This window comes from Lipomyces doorenjongii (assembly GCF_038497915.1).
Source record: "Lipomyces doorenjongii strain NRRL Y-27504 unplaced genomic scaffold V1508scaffold_49, whole genome shotgun sequence".
NCBI lineage: Eukaryota > Fungi > Ascomycota > Lipomycetes > Lipomycetales > Lipomycetaceae > Lipomyces > Lipomyces doorenjongii.
This window is the reverse complement of record NW_027118116.1, coordinates 84,668-102,024: the sequence shown is the minus strand read 5'-3', so window position 1 is coordinate 102,024 and position 17,357 is coordinate 84,668. Positions and strand designations below refer to the sequence as shown.

At 46.8% G+C, this 17,357-nt stretch overlaps 8 protein-coding genes across 8 annotated transcripts; 5 read left to right on the top strand and 3 right to left on the bottom strand.

The window, feature by feature from the left end:
• The first annotated feature begins 26 nt into the window (after window positions 1-26).
• Window positions 27-1,360, top strand: V1508DRAFT_422406 (armadillo-type protein). The gene is made up of 2 exons (XM_066941026.1): window positions 27-239; window positions 299-1,360. The coding sequence occupies exons 1-2, from the start codon at window positions 89-91 to the stop codon at window positions 1,084-1,086; spliced, it is 939 nt and encodes a 312-aa protein (XP_066794225.1). The 5' UTR covers window positions 27-88; the 3' UTR covers window positions 1,087-1,360.
• Window positions 1,214-2,099, bottom strand: V1508DRAFT_422404 (uncharacterized protein). Its single transcript, XM_066941025.1, has 4 exons — window positions 1,877-2,099; window positions 1,689-1,813; window positions 1,546-1,623; window positions 1,214-1,485 (listed from the first exon to the last, which is right to left on the bottom strand). Exons 1-4 carry the CDS (start codon window positions 1,992-1,994, stop codon window positions 1,429-1,431), a joined length of 378 nt encoding a protein of 125 aa, XP_066794224.1. The 5' UTR covers window positions 1,995-2,099; the 3' UTR covers window positions 1,214-1,428.
• An 856-nt stretch (window positions 2,100-2,955) lies between these two features.
• V1508DRAFT_374332 (nucleotide-diphospho-sugar transferase) lies at window positions 2,956-4,783 on the top strand. Its single transcript, XM_066937552.1, has 4 exons — window positions 2,956-3,315; window positions 3,375-3,863; window positions 3,923-4,260; window positions 4,314-4,783. Exons 1-4 carry the CDS (start codon window positions 3,225-3,227, stop codon window positions 4,398-4,400), a joined length of 1,005 nt encoding a protein of 334 aa, XP_066794223.1. The 5' UTR covers window positions 2,956-3,224; the 3' UTR covers window positions 4,401-4,783.
• A 73-nt stretch (window positions 4,784-4,856) lies between these two features.
• On the top strand, window positions 4,857-6,395 carry V1508DRAFT_422398 (uncharacterized protein). The gene has a single exon (XM_066941024.1). It carries the CDS (start codon window positions 5,151-5,153, stop codon window positions 6,240-6,242), a length of 1,092 nt encoding a protein of 363 aa, XP_066794222.1. The 5' UTR covers window positions 4,857-5,150; the 3' UTR covers window positions 6,243-6,395.
• On the bottom strand, window positions 6,280-8,260 carry V1508DRAFT_422397 (uncharacterized protein). The gene has a single exon (XM_066941023.1). The coding sequence runs from the start codon at window positions 8,047-8,049 to the stop codon at window positions 6,418-6,420; it is 1,632 nt and encodes a 543-aa protein (XP_066794221.1). The 5' UTR covers window positions 8,050-8,260; the 3' UTR covers window positions 6,280-6,417.
• Window positions 8,261-8,736: 476 nt separating this feature from the next.
• On the bottom strand, window positions 8,737-13,098 carry V1508DRAFT_399099 (uncharacterized protein; the record flags this gene model as incomplete). Its single annotated transcript, XM_066938245.1, has 2 exons — window positions 8,737-12,456; window positions 12,511-13,098. 2 exons carry the CDS (start codon window positions 13,096-13,098, stop codon window positions 8,737-8,739), a joined length of 4,308 nt encoding a protein of 1,435 aa, XP_066794220.1.
• A 409-nt stretch (window positions 13,099-13,507) lies between these two features.
• V1508DRAFT_422393 (uncharacterized protein) lies at window positions 13,508-14,734 on the top strand. The gene is made up of 2 exons (XM_066941022.1): window positions 13,508-14,583; window positions 14,636-14,734. Exon 1 carries the CDS (start codon window positions 13,838-13,840, stop codon window positions 14,549-14,551), a length of 714 nt encoding a protein of 237 aa, XP_066794219.1. The 5' UTR covers window positions 13,508-13,837; the 3' UTR covers window positions 14,552-14,583; window positions 14,636-14,734.
• Window positions 14,735-15,908: 1,174 nt separating this feature from the next.
• V1508DRAFT_399098 (major facilitator superfamily domain-containing protein) lies at window positions 15,909-17,306 on the top strand (the record flags this gene model as incomplete). Its single annotated transcript, XM_066938244.1, has 2 exons — window positions 15,909-16,242; window positions 16,294-17,306. 2 exons carry the CDS (start codon window positions 15,909-15,911, stop codon window positions 17,304-17,306), a joined length of 1,347 nt encoding a protein of 448 aa, XP_066794218.1.
• Window positions 17,307-17,357: the final 51 nt, after the last annotated feature.

Here is a 17,357-nt window from a genome sequence, read left to right as displayed (position 1 = left end):
ATCGAAATCAAAAGTTTTGCCGAGCTCCCAACTCTAACTACCTAACATTTTCTATCTACTCGAATCACAGGAAATTTCTGGTAAACACATGGCTGAGACTGAAGATCTTATGCAACTGCGGGCGATTCTTACGAACGCGTCCGGTGACACGCCGTTGGCTAGCCGATTCAGAGCACTATTCTCTCTCAAGTCTCTAGGGAAGGACGGGTTCACCGAGGCAATTGACATCATAGGGGAAGGTTGGCTACATATTTACAGATGGACTTCGTCGGCGTATATTTACTAACCTATATGTCAGCATTCAAAGACGATTCTGCACTATTAAAGCATGAACTCGCCTACGTCCTTGGTCAAACAAAGGATTTTTACGCTGTCCCAACCCTCCAGAATGTCTTGAAAGATGTACACGAGGATCCCATGGTTCGTCACGAAGCTGCAGAGGCGCTTGGTGCTATCGGTGATAAGGGAAGTTTAGATCTGTTAAAAGAGTACTTTCAGAAGGATCCTTTGGAAATCATAAGGCAGACGTGCGAACTGGCCATTGCTCGAATCGAATGGGAGCACTCAAACCTCTCGCAAGTAGAAGTTCTGCAGAACAGTCACTTTTCGAGCATTGACCCTGCTCCTCCGTTGCCATATGAGAACAGCTCAGTGGACCAGTTGCAGAAGGTTCTCATGGATCAGTCGGTTCCACTTTTTGAGCGCTACAGAGCCATGTTCCGGCTGCGTGATATAGGCACAGCAGAATCCGTCGATGCTCTGATTACTGGACTTAATGACCCCTCAGCTTTATTTCGCCACGAAATCGCCTACGTCTTTGGACAGCTCTGCGACCCGAGGTCGGTTAATGCGCTGGTGAAGGTTCTCCAGAATGAAAGTGAGGAGGGTATGGTCCGCCATGAGGCAGCTGAAGCTCTTGGCAGCATTGCCACTGACGACGTTATGCCAGTTTTGCAGAAGTTCTTGCAGGATAAAGAGCGTGTTGTTCGAGAATCAGCTGTTGTCGCGTTGGATATGTATGAATATGAGAGGTCGGAGGAGATGGAGTACGTCGCCGTTCCTCATGCGTCGACTGTCACTGTTTAATTGTTGGCGATGCGCATAAACAGTTTCAATCGAAATTCAGTGCTTTGTTCTCGTTTCTGAAATTTTCAGGGATTGTTATGTTGTCACCGGATTAAAATTTTCCGCATTTTCATTTTGGATTAAAAGTCTGCGAATTAGAGTTATTGGTTAAGGTGTATCATTAGGTTGGCCATGTAATGTAACTTGTGTTTGATGTAAACACCAATGAAAAATTATAGCTAAAAGCCAGTATTTGCCAAATCCATCTATAAATAAAGAAAACCCAATTGCGCCATTTTTATTCCCGATCAAAATGAATAACTTTTATGTCATAACAACGTTGGATCATAGTGCAAAATACTTCTAGTTGTTCGTACTAAATTTATAGCCACAATCAGTGCAAGTATAGAAAATTGTAGCCTACACGTTCTCGGTCAGCATTCTTCTCGTGAAATTACATTTGAAGACAAGAGTACTTACACCCTCATCGGCACTGCGGAGTTGTAATGAGTAGTATTGCATCTCATCCTTGCCACACTGTGGACATTTTTCTTTAATCTATATTCCTTGGTCAGAGTTTCATAAAATAACAGATAGCATCCAAATGAAAGAAATTTCCTAACCGTAGCACCCTCTTCCGTCTGTTCGTCTCTTCGCAGTGTCGTCTTGACAACGGACCTCTTCTGGCGCAAGCTGGATGGAAATGCAGTCTCTAGAGATTGAGTGGTAACAGTCAAATTCGCAAAGTCTAAAACAAAAGATGCTAAGTCGACAAGTTCGAAACGTCAATATTCTCTAGGAAAACATATACCTTGGGACGGGTAAGCAGCACCGCACTGACCGCAGCTGAGGACTTGACTGGAGGCCGCAATACTATCTAATAGATTGCCACAGTCGGTGCAAAAAATCAAGCTTCCAATAACTGACATCGCGATGTCAAAAATCTAGCGTGGATAGTGTGGATGGCGAGTAGTTTTTTTCATATGACAGCGTGTTTCATTGAGCAGCAATTTTTGGTCAATTAGAGTTTAACGGTTTCTATTAGTCGATGTCAGTCAACGAAATCAAATCGGCTATTCCCTTTATTCACAAGCAACTGAAGCGCACTGCTAACTGTGCCTTGGCAATTACTACCACTGGACACTCTTATATCGCATCAATATACGATGTCAGGTATATCATTCGTTAAACAGACTGCTAAGGGCTCTGCTTGGGAGCTTATGTTCTGACAATTTACTGCCCTTTGAATCAACAGCACGATTTCAGCCATCAAAAGTCCAGTAATAACACATCATGTCTTTAGACAAATAATAGATACATCAAAAGCCCTAGCTCGGATGTCATAAAACTGCGACTCATAATGTCAAGACTATACTTCAAAACTGAGCAGGCATTCTATCACGACGACCGGATCGCCAACCTCAACGCAAACGAACTATACTTCATCTAATAGTCGCATAAATAATTCAACGTGATTTCCATATCATTATAGCTGGAAATGGGGAAAATAGCCGAATTCGTATGAATAGTGGATCGAAATGGCTATTATGAACTGATTTTCTTATCTGTGAACGGTGACATCATTTTAACATCTGGTAAAGGTATTATAAATCGACTGTAGAGAGTCTACTATTGCGTTTTATACGGATTAATATACGTGTGAATCATACGGTCCCTAGTATATTCCTCCTGAGGGCAGATCGGCAGATGCAAATAATGTGCCCATCGGTAAGACAAATGAATCCAGTAAGCCCTGATCCTAACGACGCTAATTCTCCGAGTTCGAGTGGCGGAGTTGGCCGTTATAAATCCTGTGAACATTGCGCCATATCTGGCATGCTGGTGCATAACCGTGCTGCGCGGGACTGCAAACCTAAAATTAGTGGGCGAGGAACGCGACGACTCCTTTTGAAGGGTCCCCCTGTTCTGGAGAGTTCGCATGCGTTAAGATGGCGGCCCTTTAAACAACCTTCTACAAGAATATTGAGAGCGAATCGGCAACACATTTTAGTTGAGGTTTGAAGTACTGCCAAAGGCACCCGGGGATTTCCCAACTGTTGGTAATTGAAGCGACGGCGCTGTTTTTCTCATCGAGTACGTTAAGGTCCCATCCCTTGGAACTACCCCGCTATTTCAGGCCGCCAGTGCCTTTTGACATTATGACAATGGCTGCACGATTACAAGGCAAGCGGTTACTTCTTCCCGGACTAGCGATATTTGCGATTTCAATTTATGTTTTGTCATTATTAGGTAGGGTCTGCATCTTGAACGCTGCATTCCACTTTGCATTAACTTAACATCTGCAATAGGATACCTCTCTCCGAAGGCACCAGCATGGCAACCAAAATACATACGAGAATGGAGTCCGGACGCAAATATTACACTTGAGGTTGATGACTTCTCGCGGTTACCGGCTCGTCGCTCGCCACGGTATGCGATTTCATCGAGCGTAATGACATCTCGATTCTCACAGTACGCCATGATGCTCGCATATACTCTGCAAAAGCACAACGACCTTGCGGCTTTAGATGCTGAGCTGATCCTTCTTGTGCGTACGGAGGGTAAGGATGCAGTTACACCGCAGAATATTACTCGATTAGAAAACGTTGGTTGGAAAATCATGGTGGAACACGACTTGGAATTTGAAAACGTCGACAAGAACCAGATCCGACCATACCATAGGTATAATCTCAATAAACTTTATCTATGGTCATACACACAATACGAACGAATAGTTTTTATCGACGCCGATACCTTGTGCAAAGGTTCAATAGCTGAGTTGTTCCAGCAGCCAGGAGGTTAGTGTCACACAAATACGTAAAGACCAATAAGACCAAGCAGCTAATTCCATTCATAGAAATTGCTGGTGCTCCTGATGTTTGGTGGGATATCTTGACCGACACTCGATTCAATTCTGGAGTCATTACGTTCCGTCCATCTATCGAAGAGTTTCACACAATGGTGAAGTCTGTCTCAGACCCAAGGATGCACAAGCCAAACGATGCGGACCAGGCATTCCTTAATGCATACTTCAAGTTCAGATTCCATGCTCTGCCATACAAGTACAACTACAACATTATCATGTACCAACACCACCGCAGTACATGGGATAAGTTGTGGAACGAGGCCGTCATTGTCCATTATACTACAAAAAAACCAATGCCGAATAAATTTTGCAGAAAGGGTTGTAATGAGGTATGACTTCGGGTGTGGATTACTGGGATAAATTGTGATACTAAGCATTTTAGTGGGAACCGTCGGAATGGTACTCTATGCAGTGTAGAGAGATGCTTGCATTTTATGGGTACGAGAGCGACTTACCGCTATTGGGATAATGGAGCCATTCGCGGTCTATTCAACAATAATATCGAAATTTGTAAGCCAATCAGCTCGGCTCGACCCGCTGCCGAGCCGATTGGCTTAGAGCATCCGGCCCGTTTAATCGTTTGCACCGAAAGGAGTCTAAAATCAGGAACAGCTTGTATGATATTGAACAGAATTGAATATTCTATGTGTATTTAGCTGTGTATTTGTTGGAATGTATGTTGGAATGTATTATTGGCATGGTCAGACTTTAAAATGGTTTGTTATTTGGATATAAACGTGGCATAGGATTTCGTACTTTAACTAGATAATATAATAGTACGGATTTTGATACTTGGCGCCGCCGGTTGTGTCATTGGGTGATAATGATTTGAAGCTTAGTGTTGCCAATGTTGAGCTAATCCCCCGGTATGATACTTGTCCATGACTTGCAAGAGAGCTTACCACGCCTAACCCGAATAACTCAGGGGCAGTCCCAGTGGTTAGGGAATTTCTTATCTGATAAGCGATTCTGACCCACCATTCATATGATGTAATATGCATAAATATGCTGGGCACGAATAATCCAAGTATACGATCGGGAAGCGAAATTGTGAAGGCAGTTACGGGCGGCGGGCGAGTGCAACCACTGTCCGTAGGATCCGGCCGTAATGGCCACCGCCCCCCCTCGTTATCTTACACTCACTTTCACGCTCAACCTCACACACACACACACACTCTCTCTCTCTCTCACACGAAGCTCAAAGTCATTGACTTGAAATATGAGCTCCGAGGGCGCATTATTCACTCCGATAAAGGTCGGTTCCATTACCCTCGCCCACCGCCTTGCGTTTCCTCCAATTACACGTTACCGAAACGACGACGATGGTATGCCGAATGAGGATCTAGCCGTTCCGTACTACTCCGAGAGATGCCTCGTTCCTGGCACTCTTCTAATTGCTGAAGCTACTGATGTGAGCTGGAGAGGCGGTGGATATGCGAATACTCCAGGTATTTACACTGAGCGCCAAATTGAGGGGTGGAAAAAAGTAACCCAGGCTGTACATGATAGGAAAGGCTTCATCTTCTGCCAAGTGTGGAATTTAGGCAGAGTGAATCCGGGTGTTAAGCAACCTGACGTGTTTAGCTCAGGGGATATTCAGATGCCGGATAGACCAAAGCCGAGAGCGCTTACTATCGACGAGATTAAGGAGATGGAGAATGAGTACGGTCAAGCAGCCAAAAACGCAATCCAAGCCGGATTCGATGGTATTGAGATTCATGGTGCGCACGGCTACCTGGTAGATCAATTCCTCGAGGACGTGACAAATACACGGACTGATGAATACGGTGGATCTATTGAAAACCGAGCAAGATTCGGTTTGAACGTCGTTAGAAAGTGTGTGGAAGCCGTGGGCGCCGATAAAGTCGCTATCCGGTTATCTCCTTTCTCTAAGGTTCAGGCAATGAGAATGAAGGATCCCTACCCTCAGTTTGAGTTTTTTGTCTCTAAGCTCCAAGAGTTGTTTCCGGATCTCGCGTACGTGCACATGGTCGAGCCTCGTGCTGCGGGGAATAATGACCAGATTCCAGAAGATGGTGACACGACTGAGCCTTTTAGGAATTTGTGGAAGGGTGTTTGGATCACTGCTGGAGGATATACTCCAGAGAGTGCAAGAGAATATGCTGCGGCTCATCCCAACAGTATCATTGCTGTTGGCCGATACTTCACTTCAAATCCGGATTTGGTGGCTAAATTTAAAGAGAATATCCCTTTGATCGCGTACGATAGAAGTACCTTCTACACAAACAAAGCAAGAGAGGGCTATCTCGGATATAAGTATGCCCCTGAACTGAAGGGAAAGTACTACTAATTTTGCATTGCATTGTCATTTTAGACTTTGTCTATTGGTTGGATAGATAAGCGTGTGATAGAGAACTTATTAAATTTGTAAATAAATCGAGATCAAAACTGCACATTACTAGTTCCTATTAACGCCAATGTCCCAGTCTATGTTATATTCATGCACATATGTACGAATTTTCCCTTTATACTATTCCTAGCGCTTTTTCACAACGCGTCTTAGCTAGTTCCAGCATTTCCTTCTCGTTTGCAAGGACAATTAACGCATTACGTTTCCTGCTCTCTCTGTCCGTCAGCTCACGACTTGTAACCTCCTCCGATATCACATAGTCATACTCTGCCGACAGAATACCTCCATCTGGATATCTGTCCCATCGCCGGCTAAGAAGTAGGAGTAAAGTTTCAATTATGCAGCGACTGGTACCCGATAGGCGGTCTGCCAGTGAACTTGGTGCGCTATTGAATACACGAAGAATTTCATGGTAAGCGCTCGGATTGGGAGAACACCCGGTGAGCACGCAAAATAGCACCAGTCGGTCCCAAAGATGTAAGCTTATTCGCCCACGCATATCAATTTTCAGTTCACCTTCGCCAGCTTCCTCTGATCTCGCTCTATGGCGATTGTCACCATGGTCATGCTCTGTACTCTCTTCGCCTTCGCTCACATCCTCCCATTCATCGCGCCATCGTAAACCATCCACATGCTTCATGTTGACGCCGCTATTGACATGGCCATCGCCATCTACCAGTCTATGCCATGGAATTCCTTCCACCCTGTACAAAGCCCTCATTTCTCGCTCTAGAGACAAATAGTCGTGCGCATTTCGCCGAATCGCAAAACCATACTTGACGAGTAACTGAGCACTGGACAGCGGACCATAAGAATTGAAAATCTCTCTTGTCCGCTTTACATAACCTTGCCGAGAAAAGGCAATTCGTCTGTGGACAACAATATCGCACGTATCCTTGTCATCATCGTCGTCGCCAGCATCGTCGTCGACACTTATGTCGCTAAACTTGTCATTATCGCCGTCTTCTATGTCTGGAGGCCCGGAATCGTCACTCTCAGACTGATCGTCATTCTCACCAGCCGCATCCCTAAGCGCCTGTGCGTCATGTTCGCAAGTATCATTATTACCACACCACTCGCACACCTCAAACCTTGTCTCAAAATGCACATCTTCATGATCCGAATGGTTGAACAAATCCGCAATTGGACAAAGGCCCAGTCCAATAAAGGCATCTATTTCGAAGCATCGAGCCGCAACGACCGACACGGCATCCGCGAATGTCTTCTTACTGGTGAAGTTATCCCAAGGGACATCCTCGCCAATGGTCGCTCGAACAATTGCTCTTTGAGACTCAAAAAAGGGAGCTGCAATAGTATCGTACATTTCGACCAAATCTTCGTCCGCCGCTCGTAATATATCGGCTGCATCCGTCTCACGAACCCATTCTTGCTCGTCTTGATCCCAAAATCTCAAACATGATTCTTCGCGGCTCGGTAGCATATCTAAATAGCGACACCACGGAGATCTGTCCCCCAGTTTTCTCTCAATCAAGTACGCCAAAACCAAGCCAGCCAGTGACCGTTGCTGGTCATCTGACAATAAGTTGCACAAAACCGACGAGCTGGCACTTAACACGGCGGATTTCGGAACACTGGCAAGTGGTGTATTTCGACCAAGTGGATCCTTGACGTCCCGGGATAACAGAACATGGTAACCGCGCGAAGATGAATAGCAGATATCTATGTAAGGTGAAACTTCGACGTCATTTTCAAGTAAGAAGTCAATGAAGTCCGGGATTTTCTCCATGGCTCCGCAGTTTGAGCCAATTTGTGAATTCTTTGCATCAACTTAGCATAGCACATATGCATATCCACCATGCGCTCATGTACAGAAGTATATCGTTCGCTAAATTAATACTAACCGCCTGCGGGCTCAAGAGGACGCCTTCAAGAAAATTTTCACCTTACCCTAAGCCGCATTGGAATATTACCTGCTACAAGTATTTATGAGACAAAACGTTCAGTGTCATGATTAACCGGAAGCTCCCTCTAGCTTCTGTGAAGATTGCGACAAATAATGGGGTTTAAGTTACCTGTGATAATGTAAAAAGGTAAATTTTAACCTAGCTAAATTCTGGAATAAATATGGCCCTATCGTCCAAAGTAAAGAACTAGTGCCAGTGTATATATTACATGCAGATCATCACTTTCGATTGAACTATTTTAATCAATATACTACATGTAACCAAATGTGTCTGAGTGGAGATGATTCCAAAGCAAAATAAACCGCAACCGAATGCCAATTACATATGTGCAAACAGTAAGCATATAAATATCTATACATGTAAGTCCGATCCCATTTTACATACCATCCAAAACTATTTCAGCAGATATATCCCTTATGCTTTAAAATTCAACGAAAATATAAACCAAAAAAACCGATATGCATCCTTAACTCAAAGCCGACCACATCTATCGTATACATTTTTTCACCCTATTCACGCTTCTTGTACATGGTCCTGAAACTCGACCCTGACAGTGTTGTATTAACACTGATTCTTGGAACGTCAACGACATTGTTTGTCTCAGAGTCGATGACAAACAAGTCTTCTGGTTCCTTTGGCTCCACGGATTCAGGAGAATTCTTCGCGTCGGCCGACATATCCGATTCATCCTTGTCGTTCTTCTCGCTGAACAGGATTCGGACTCGCGCAACTACAGCCTCGGGATAACCTTGCGATTCCATCAATGACATGACCTCGCCCGCGCTATCCATCTGATTCACGGCAATATAAGCACGTATCATGGCCTCGAATGTCGACGGCTCGGCCTTATTGTGGTTGTATACATTATCGAAGAACTCTCGACTCCTATTAATATCCGTTGTCGCCCATCCTCGGATTAACGTATTGGCCATGTACGCGGTGATGCAGATATTGTAGACTTCTCGCATGTTCTTGATGATCTTGTCCGTTCGCTCCACGGCATCGTTACCGATATACGATTCGATCAGGGCCTGGAACATAGTTTCGTCAGGTATAACATGCAAATTACGAAGGACGTCATCAAAGAGCTTCTGCGCGGCATCAATATTCTGCTGCACGCATCCCTCCGCCGCGATCAACGCCGCATAATGCTGAGTTGTGACAGGCTGCTTGTCGTGCTTGATCATATTCAAAACTTGCTTTGCGGAATCCATATCGATTGGCTCTATAGTCGCGAAGGCGTCGATTAGCAGCTTGTACGTGTGAGAAGATGGCATGACATCCAGCTCACGCATTCGATTGAAGTAGTGTAGTGCTCTTTCACGGTCCCTCTTGTGTGTGACGTAGAACTGCAGCATCGTGTTGAACGGGGCAATCCGCGGCTTGTAATCACGCGCAGCCTCCATGTCCTTGAACAATTGTTCTGCATTGGCCTCGTCACCAGCTCTGCAGCAGGCACTGATCATCGTACCATATGTGACTGACGACCGTCGCAAACCAATCTCTTCCATCTGATCGAAGTAGAACAGAGCTTCTTTTAATCTTCTCGCCTTACTTAACTTGGACAGCAACGCGTTATACAAGAATGTGGTGGGTGCAACGTTGAAAACTTGCGACTCTTTGAACAACGCGATAGCCTCGGCAGCCTCATCATGCGATCCCGCGAGCTTCAGCTTGAGAATCAGGTTGGCGTATGACGCGGCATTTGGTGCAGTACCCATGTCCATCAACTTCTGCTTAAAATCGACGACCTTGTCCTTGTACGACAGCGCTTCTTTGCCTTCCGCCTGCAAATACATGTTCAGCATGGCATTGTAGATTGAAGACCAGACGAAATATAGTGACGGGAATGCAGTAAATGGTGGGATAGTAGTTTGCGCGAGACTGTACACCGCCTCCGCCGTTTGAACGGATCGTTGTGTAGCAGCATATGTAATAAGCTTGACAACTGCAACAGGAGAAATGGCACGACCCTGCTCGTACTGATGTCTCGTGTATTCCAAGATTCCCTGAAGCGGCGCCTCTACAATGATTTTCCGCAATACTTCACGTGTGACTTCCTCCGACGCACCGATCATTTGATCTACCACCCGTTGCTCATCATGATATTCTCGATTGCGAACGGCATTCCGATATCGCATTGGAATTTCATGGTCGTAAGTTATCGCGGTCTGTGCAGGCTGAGGCATGGGGTACTCCTGGTCGGATGAAAGCATCATCTCAGGCATGTACGCATCTGTAACTGGAAGCGGTACCGACATATGCAATATAGGAGCAGCAAGAGTGACAAAATAGTTTGTAGATGGGTTCAACAAAATATTCCTCGTTGCAGCAAACGACAGCAGATCGCTAAGACTGCTGATAGCCTTCTGGACAAATGGTGTGAACTGACCGGTGCCGTCGTCAGACTCAACGACAAGGCGAGCGTGCCAGTAGATCAATCTCGAGACATCTTCTCGTGAAGGATAGATGCCCCTGGCTGTGTCATTCCAGAACTGTGCGAGAATCATCCCCAGCAGCGAGACCATTTCTTCGCCTGCTCTTTTGGGCATGAGATACGACGGATCAAGCCACATAACAATACGCAATATTCGCGAAAATATAGCGTACGAGTCCGATATAGAGCTCCATTTGACGAGCGACATCATGCGCATGAGAGCATCCTCCCACATAATGCTGTACAAATGCATCTCCTCACGTGACCGCCATCTTACGCCGATATGAGCCGTTGAAACGAGAACGAACGCCTGGTGAACATTATCTTCAGTTGACATGGGATGCTCGAGCAGATAAATCGCGGCATCACGAATGGTGTGCATCTCAAGCTGGATCTTGTTTGCGATGACCGAATCAAGAATGGAAAGAACTCGACTGAGACCATTTGCTGTTTTGAAAGCGAGGCATTCGTTCAAGTAGTCGCAGAGTGAATTCGCCCACTCCATCTTCATACCGTACCGATCCACCATATACTCATACACTCGACTCGCCTTCTCGAGATCCTTTTCACGCGACGCCACCGACAATAATGACGCCACAGCAGCCTGTGAGGGACGCGGAAAATTAGCCTCACTCACAGAATGTAGCAGCCACTTCCAAGCAGCCTCATAGTCGTGCGATATTAGGAATCCTTCCATGAGTGCATCACACAAAGGTTCACCAATGGTCCCCTCGTTTGTCTCTTGCGTGATCTTCTCAAAGAAGTCAATCGCATTATCTGTCTCCCCGCACTTGAAGTACGCCCGAATGAGCTCTGCATATACAGTGACTCGTTTTGCGTCCTCGAGAGACTTCGCAGCATCCTTGTAGTACGCAAACACCTCGACCGTGGAATTGATATCACCCGCAGAAGCGAACAGACGCATCAAGTGAATGTATGTATCTGCATTATATGGGACATTCGGCTTGTCAGCATCTGGTGGTTCGAGAACGGATAGAATCTGAATAGCGCGATTGACTTTGCCGGCCACGGCACACGCCCCCAAGAGCGCATTATAGACATCGATCGGATACTCCTGCGTTCTAACAGTGACACTTGCAAAGAAAATGTCGAACGCAAGATCAAGTGACGGCTCATTCGAAAGCGCCTCCATCATTCTGTCAAATTCGGGCAAAGTCAATTCGTTGCGAAGTTTCACTGACTTGAAATTTTCTGCCAGAATCTGATGAGTGTTCATAAATCGTTGGACCAGTGTCAGGATAACCGTCGAGTACGTAGCAACATCGGGAACGATATGATGCTGGAGCATGTCCGCATACACTTCAAGCAAGTATGATTCGCGGCCCGTAGAAGGAGTGACCTGCTCGCCGCTAGCGATCGAAATTAGAATCTGGTTGAATGACGCGAGTGTTGGCACGGTTTTGTTCTGTCGCATGAGTTCATAGTGGGTCAAGACGCCGGTAAAATTCTTGGTGGTGAACAAGTTCTGGATAACTTGTTCCGACTCGCTTGCTGACAGCGCAGTATCCGGAGTCGAGGCCAGAGCGGCCGTCTGCCAAAGAGTTAAAGAGGGATCGATTTGGGGTGATAATCGCTGTGTGGGCTCAGCGGATTGTAGAGGAGTAATCGGCTCAGGCTCTTTGACATGCCCATCTGTCGGCTGCATAGGGGAGGCGTCGGAAGTAGTCGACGTTGGCAACTCATGGACCTTCTGTTGTTGCTGCTGTGGCGATGATTGTGAGAAGTGTTTGTAAGTACGATAGATTTGGATCTGCTGCTGTTGAGCCTGCGCCTGCTGGACCAGTTAGTGCCATGTAACGATGACTGCGGTTCAAGAAGAACTCACCTGCTCCGCAGCAGCAATCAAGCTAGCGGCAGTCTCGTCGTCAACCTCGATCAATCGCTCCTCGTCAGAGATCTGACCGGGATCTACACGCAATTCCTCCTGATCTTTCTGACTAGATCCTATTTCTCCATCTTGTGTAATCTGCATCGCGGTGTCTCGTGGAGACGTGGACAGAAGACGCACGGGCTGGTACACACCAGCCACGGTCTTAACCGGACTAAGAGTCCTGGAGGTAATAGCACGCTTCCCTGGTACACATAGTTCTGGACTTAGCCGTCTCTCATCGTCACTGGATGAAGATGACGTTGAGACCGAAAGTGCGCTAGAGTTGAACGATGGTCCATAGCTCGGAAAAGCGGCGCCATTCGCGGACGGATAGTTTCCACTGGCGCCGGGGCCGCCAGAGGTGAAGGACTGATGGAACCCTCTGGTGATAAGCTGCTGCGCCTGAGCTGTGGCCTGCTGGCGCGCTAGCTGTTGCGTCGAAACGAAGAATGCTGGCTGGGCAGAAGTGGCCGTGGAGGCCACGAACAAGTTCTTCGCGAGCGCGGAATGACGCGCGATTGCGGCAAAAGACTTGAAGACCATTGTTGCTATCTACTCAATTGTCATGATGATGCTGAGAATTGACAGCGACCGCGAATATCGGCACCGTGGTAAGGGAGGCGAGGGGCGAGGGGGAAGTAATCCTTGTGTGGAACGAGGAAGAATGCCTTCGTGAAATACCGTGAACCGGATTCAATTGAGAATTTGACATTGGGAGGGAGCTGTTGTGGGGCGTATATTACTGCAATGGAAATGGTGGTGAACAGATGCGGCGGGTGCAAAGTGCTCCAAAAGTATAATATTTTGCTGGATCCCGGGTAACTTCTAAACAGAGTCACACGAAAAAAAATCGGTTGAATGAGGTCATCTTGCATGTCAGCGACCAAAATGCCCTCTCCACTGCGCCTTATAACTGACAGAATTGTGCGAATAGTCCACAAACACATTAACCATATTACCAGGCGTCAAGGCGTTGTTATCCGATGGTTCCCCGATGGGCTGCCCGCTGACAACTGCTCCAGACGTGTCGGAAACGAACAACTCTATTATTCCCATTTCTGTGTTCATTAGTCAAAATATTTAGTTGTTTACATCAACTACGTACATGTTTTGTTATTTAATACTGAAAACTGCCCTGGAAATGCTCACTTCAGCTCACTCCGCCGGTGAAACGGATCCGAGGCTGTTTACCCTCCTCCTGCGTTCTTATTTCTACTTCTTCTATACATTCTCATTTGTCTTAGCCATAGTAATCCGTTTTCCCACTTCCCAGTAACAGAATATGTTCTTTTATTTATACTCAACTTCTGGTCTTAATGTGCACGTTCGTATCGTCATGACGTTGACTCGGGTCGCGGAAGATGTCGGAATCCAGCATTCTAGAACCACCGAACAGAGCCATAGCCCTAACCTGCAGGCCAATCAATCTTGCCAATCTCCGACAAAATCCGATTACCTCCATGGCAGGACTCAATTAGGCCTAACCTTGTTGGATCCACTGTTTACAAGTACCGTCTCAATCACTCGGTGGCCGAGAGGAATACTTCGAAAAGTTGCCGCCATTAAACAGAAATTGATTGCTAAAGAAGTCCGCCTCAGTACAATCTACATGTGTACCTCTTTCGCAGTGATGCTCGTGATCCACATCCTCGACATGAATCTTCTCTTCATTAGTACGTCCGACAGTAGACGATTCGATCTATATGTGGGTTTCGAAGCTCAATGGAACTTCTATACGCACATCTTCAATATCGCTACAGCGAATCAAGTACAGAGTCGAAACCCATTGCAAAAGTTTCGGACATACATCTTCTTCTACGTAATTCAGGGTGAATGCACGCTTCCTCTGGTTTTCGCTCACTTACGTTGTCTGCTTTTTGGCCGAGGATTCTCGGTTGGTCGCCGATCAGTATTCTATTCCGGGGCGGAAGTCTTCGCGGGTATTAAATGCGCCAACACAATATATGACTTAACGAGAGAGTTCCGCGTACAGTGAATTGTAGTACAGTAGAATCCCGTTAATCCTATGTAATGTTTACAGCTACCTCGTATCTGCTTAGGGGCCACTAAACATGTTTAGGACGGCAATCGTTATAACATTCAAATTTTTTTGAATTACGGCACCGGATTTTATAGCTATATAGAGGGTCGAGTATCGTTATAGCGAGGTTTGACTGTACTACGAAGTAAACCTCTCTCTGGATGCCGACAAATTTGTGTGTACTATCCAGCAACTTTAAGCAGCTTTATTTAATTACAATACAGTGATATCCCATATTCTTATTCAATCTGCCAAAGATATTTTGCAGATTGAACGAATTAGGATGATCTGCTGCTATCTGATTATGTTCTATTCTGGTCGATTTTGGCCCGAGTCAGCCAGCTGTAATTGAGATCCACCTCAGTGACAGACGAGAGTGCGGGTTACGGCCAAAATACTTCGATCCGGTGGACATCAGGGAATGTTTGCGTTATATTTTGCCGCAGTAGAGTCATCGCGCTGTATCCGGGTGGCTTGCCTCGATCTGTTCGTGACTTGCGAGAAATACGGTTCGAGAATCCTAGAGTAAGTAGTACTACTGCATCCCAAGAAACAGGGTAAGTACCAAGAATAAGCTAACAATATCACTGATACTTCTCCGAAACGAATCTGTGACAGTTTATGCTGTCCAAGACATCCACTTGCTAGCAATGCCGCGAGTACAGCCAGCAAAAAAAACCCATGCGCAGACTTACGTCATGTCACACGCGTGACAAGTAGACAAAGACCAGGGGCTGGTTCCCTACGGCGGCTGATTCCAACAAGAACTCAAATGAGGGATTGCGCGTCAATAATGACATTCAATTCATCGACGCGCGGCGAAGGCCGGCGGAAGCCAGGAGGACTAGGGTCGGCGACGCTCTTTAGCAGTTGCCTCCAGCGGAGGCGATGCCACCAATCGGGTAAAGCCTTGCCCGGAAATGCAAGGTTAGGGTGTCTGCTTTGGTCGGATCTGCTGCGGGTGTTCGTTGCACAGAGTTGCGACGACGCAGGGCCCCGGCGGCCCGCCGAAAGAGGAAATGTATGTGGTCCCTGCGCCGAACCGCGCCGCACAGGAATAAGGTGCCTTGCTATACTGCTACTGGCAAAACCTACACAGTGCAAGCATCTTGATCCCCAACCTGCCTGCAAACAGCTGCTGCGGGCCGGTGGGCCGCGGCATAAGGTCGTCGATTTCTATCTGCGCAATCGACACAGTTTGGCTTAAGCGCCGCGCCGCATAGTATTCCGCTGAAAGCATGTCTATATGAGACCCTGTTTGTGCCAGTTGGGACGACTTTAGCATCTGGTTTCAACATACACATTTGTTACAATGACTACTTCCCCAGACTCATCGAGTATCGATTCAGGACATACACAGCGAACTGAGCCGACCCTCAACGATCCAATTACAGACGAGAAGCTGGAACGGCAAGAAGATCAGAAGTTCTACGATGACATCGACTATCCCGACGGCGGAATCAAGGCTTGGTCTGTCGTCTTTGGATCTTGGTGCGCCATGCTCGGCAGCTTTGGTATCTGGAACTCAGTTGGTATTTTCCAGGCATATCTCAGCGAAAACCAGCTTTCACATTATACTGAAGGCGACATTTCGTGGATATTCTCTGTCTTTTCATTCCTGTTCTTCTTCTGTGGTGTCCAGATTGGTAAGTCACTCTTGATAGCGTCTTCTGTGTTTTAGTAGCTGATCGATCTAGGTCCGATTTTTGACGCGTACGGTCTCAAGCCACTACTCATTCCTGGCTCGATCGGATTCGTTCTTTCTATCATACTCTTCAGTCTCGGCAGCGAGTATTATCAATTCTTCCTGAGCTTCTCCATCCTGGGCGGCATCTCATGCTCGCTGGTGTTCACTCCCTCAATCGCGGCCACAAACCAGTGGTTCAATGTCCGTCGGGGTCTTGCTACCGGTATCGCGACCACCGGTGGTGGCTTTGGCGGCGTTATCTTCCCTATCCTAGTCCGCGCCCTGATTCCCAAAGTCGGATTTGGCTGGACTTTGAGAATCGTGGCATTTATCTGTCTAGTTACGTCAACGCTTGCGGTTCTTTGCCTTCGCACGCGATTCCCGCCCAACAAGGCATCGGGCGCGACTATCGATCTCTCGGCTTTCAAGGACCGACGATTCGCGGCTACCGCCTGTGCGACTTTTATGATCGAGTGGGCCTTGCAGATTCCTCAGACGTATTTCACATCTTTTGCGCTATACAAAGGTGTTGACACCAGTTTTGCATACCAGATGATTGCGATCTTGAACGGTGCGTCAGTCTTCGGCAGATGGCTTCCCGGATACGTCGCCGACAGATTCGGCAGATTCAACACTATGATCGCGACGATATTCATGTGTGCCGTATTCTCTCTGTCACTCTGGATGGTCTCGGCTGCTGTCGAGGGCACCAAGACGGGCGTCATGATCGCGTACTTGGTTTGTTTCGGCTTCGCTTCCGGTTCAGGAATCTCTCTCACCCCTGTCTGCCTCGCTCAAATCTCCGATATGAGAGAATATGGAAAACGGTATGGCACTACATTCTCATTCGCCAGTCTCGGTACTCTCACGGGCGTGCCTATCGCTGGTGCAATCTTAAAAGCCCAGAATGGTCGGTACGATGGCTTGATAGCGTACTGCGGCTCCTGCTACATTGTCTGCTTGATGTTCCTCACCCTCGCGCGCGGGTTTGGCGGCGGCTGGGCACTACGAAAGGTGTATTAGACCGACGTCGCTGTTATTTTGCATGAATATTTGCTGCGGTTTGGCGTTATA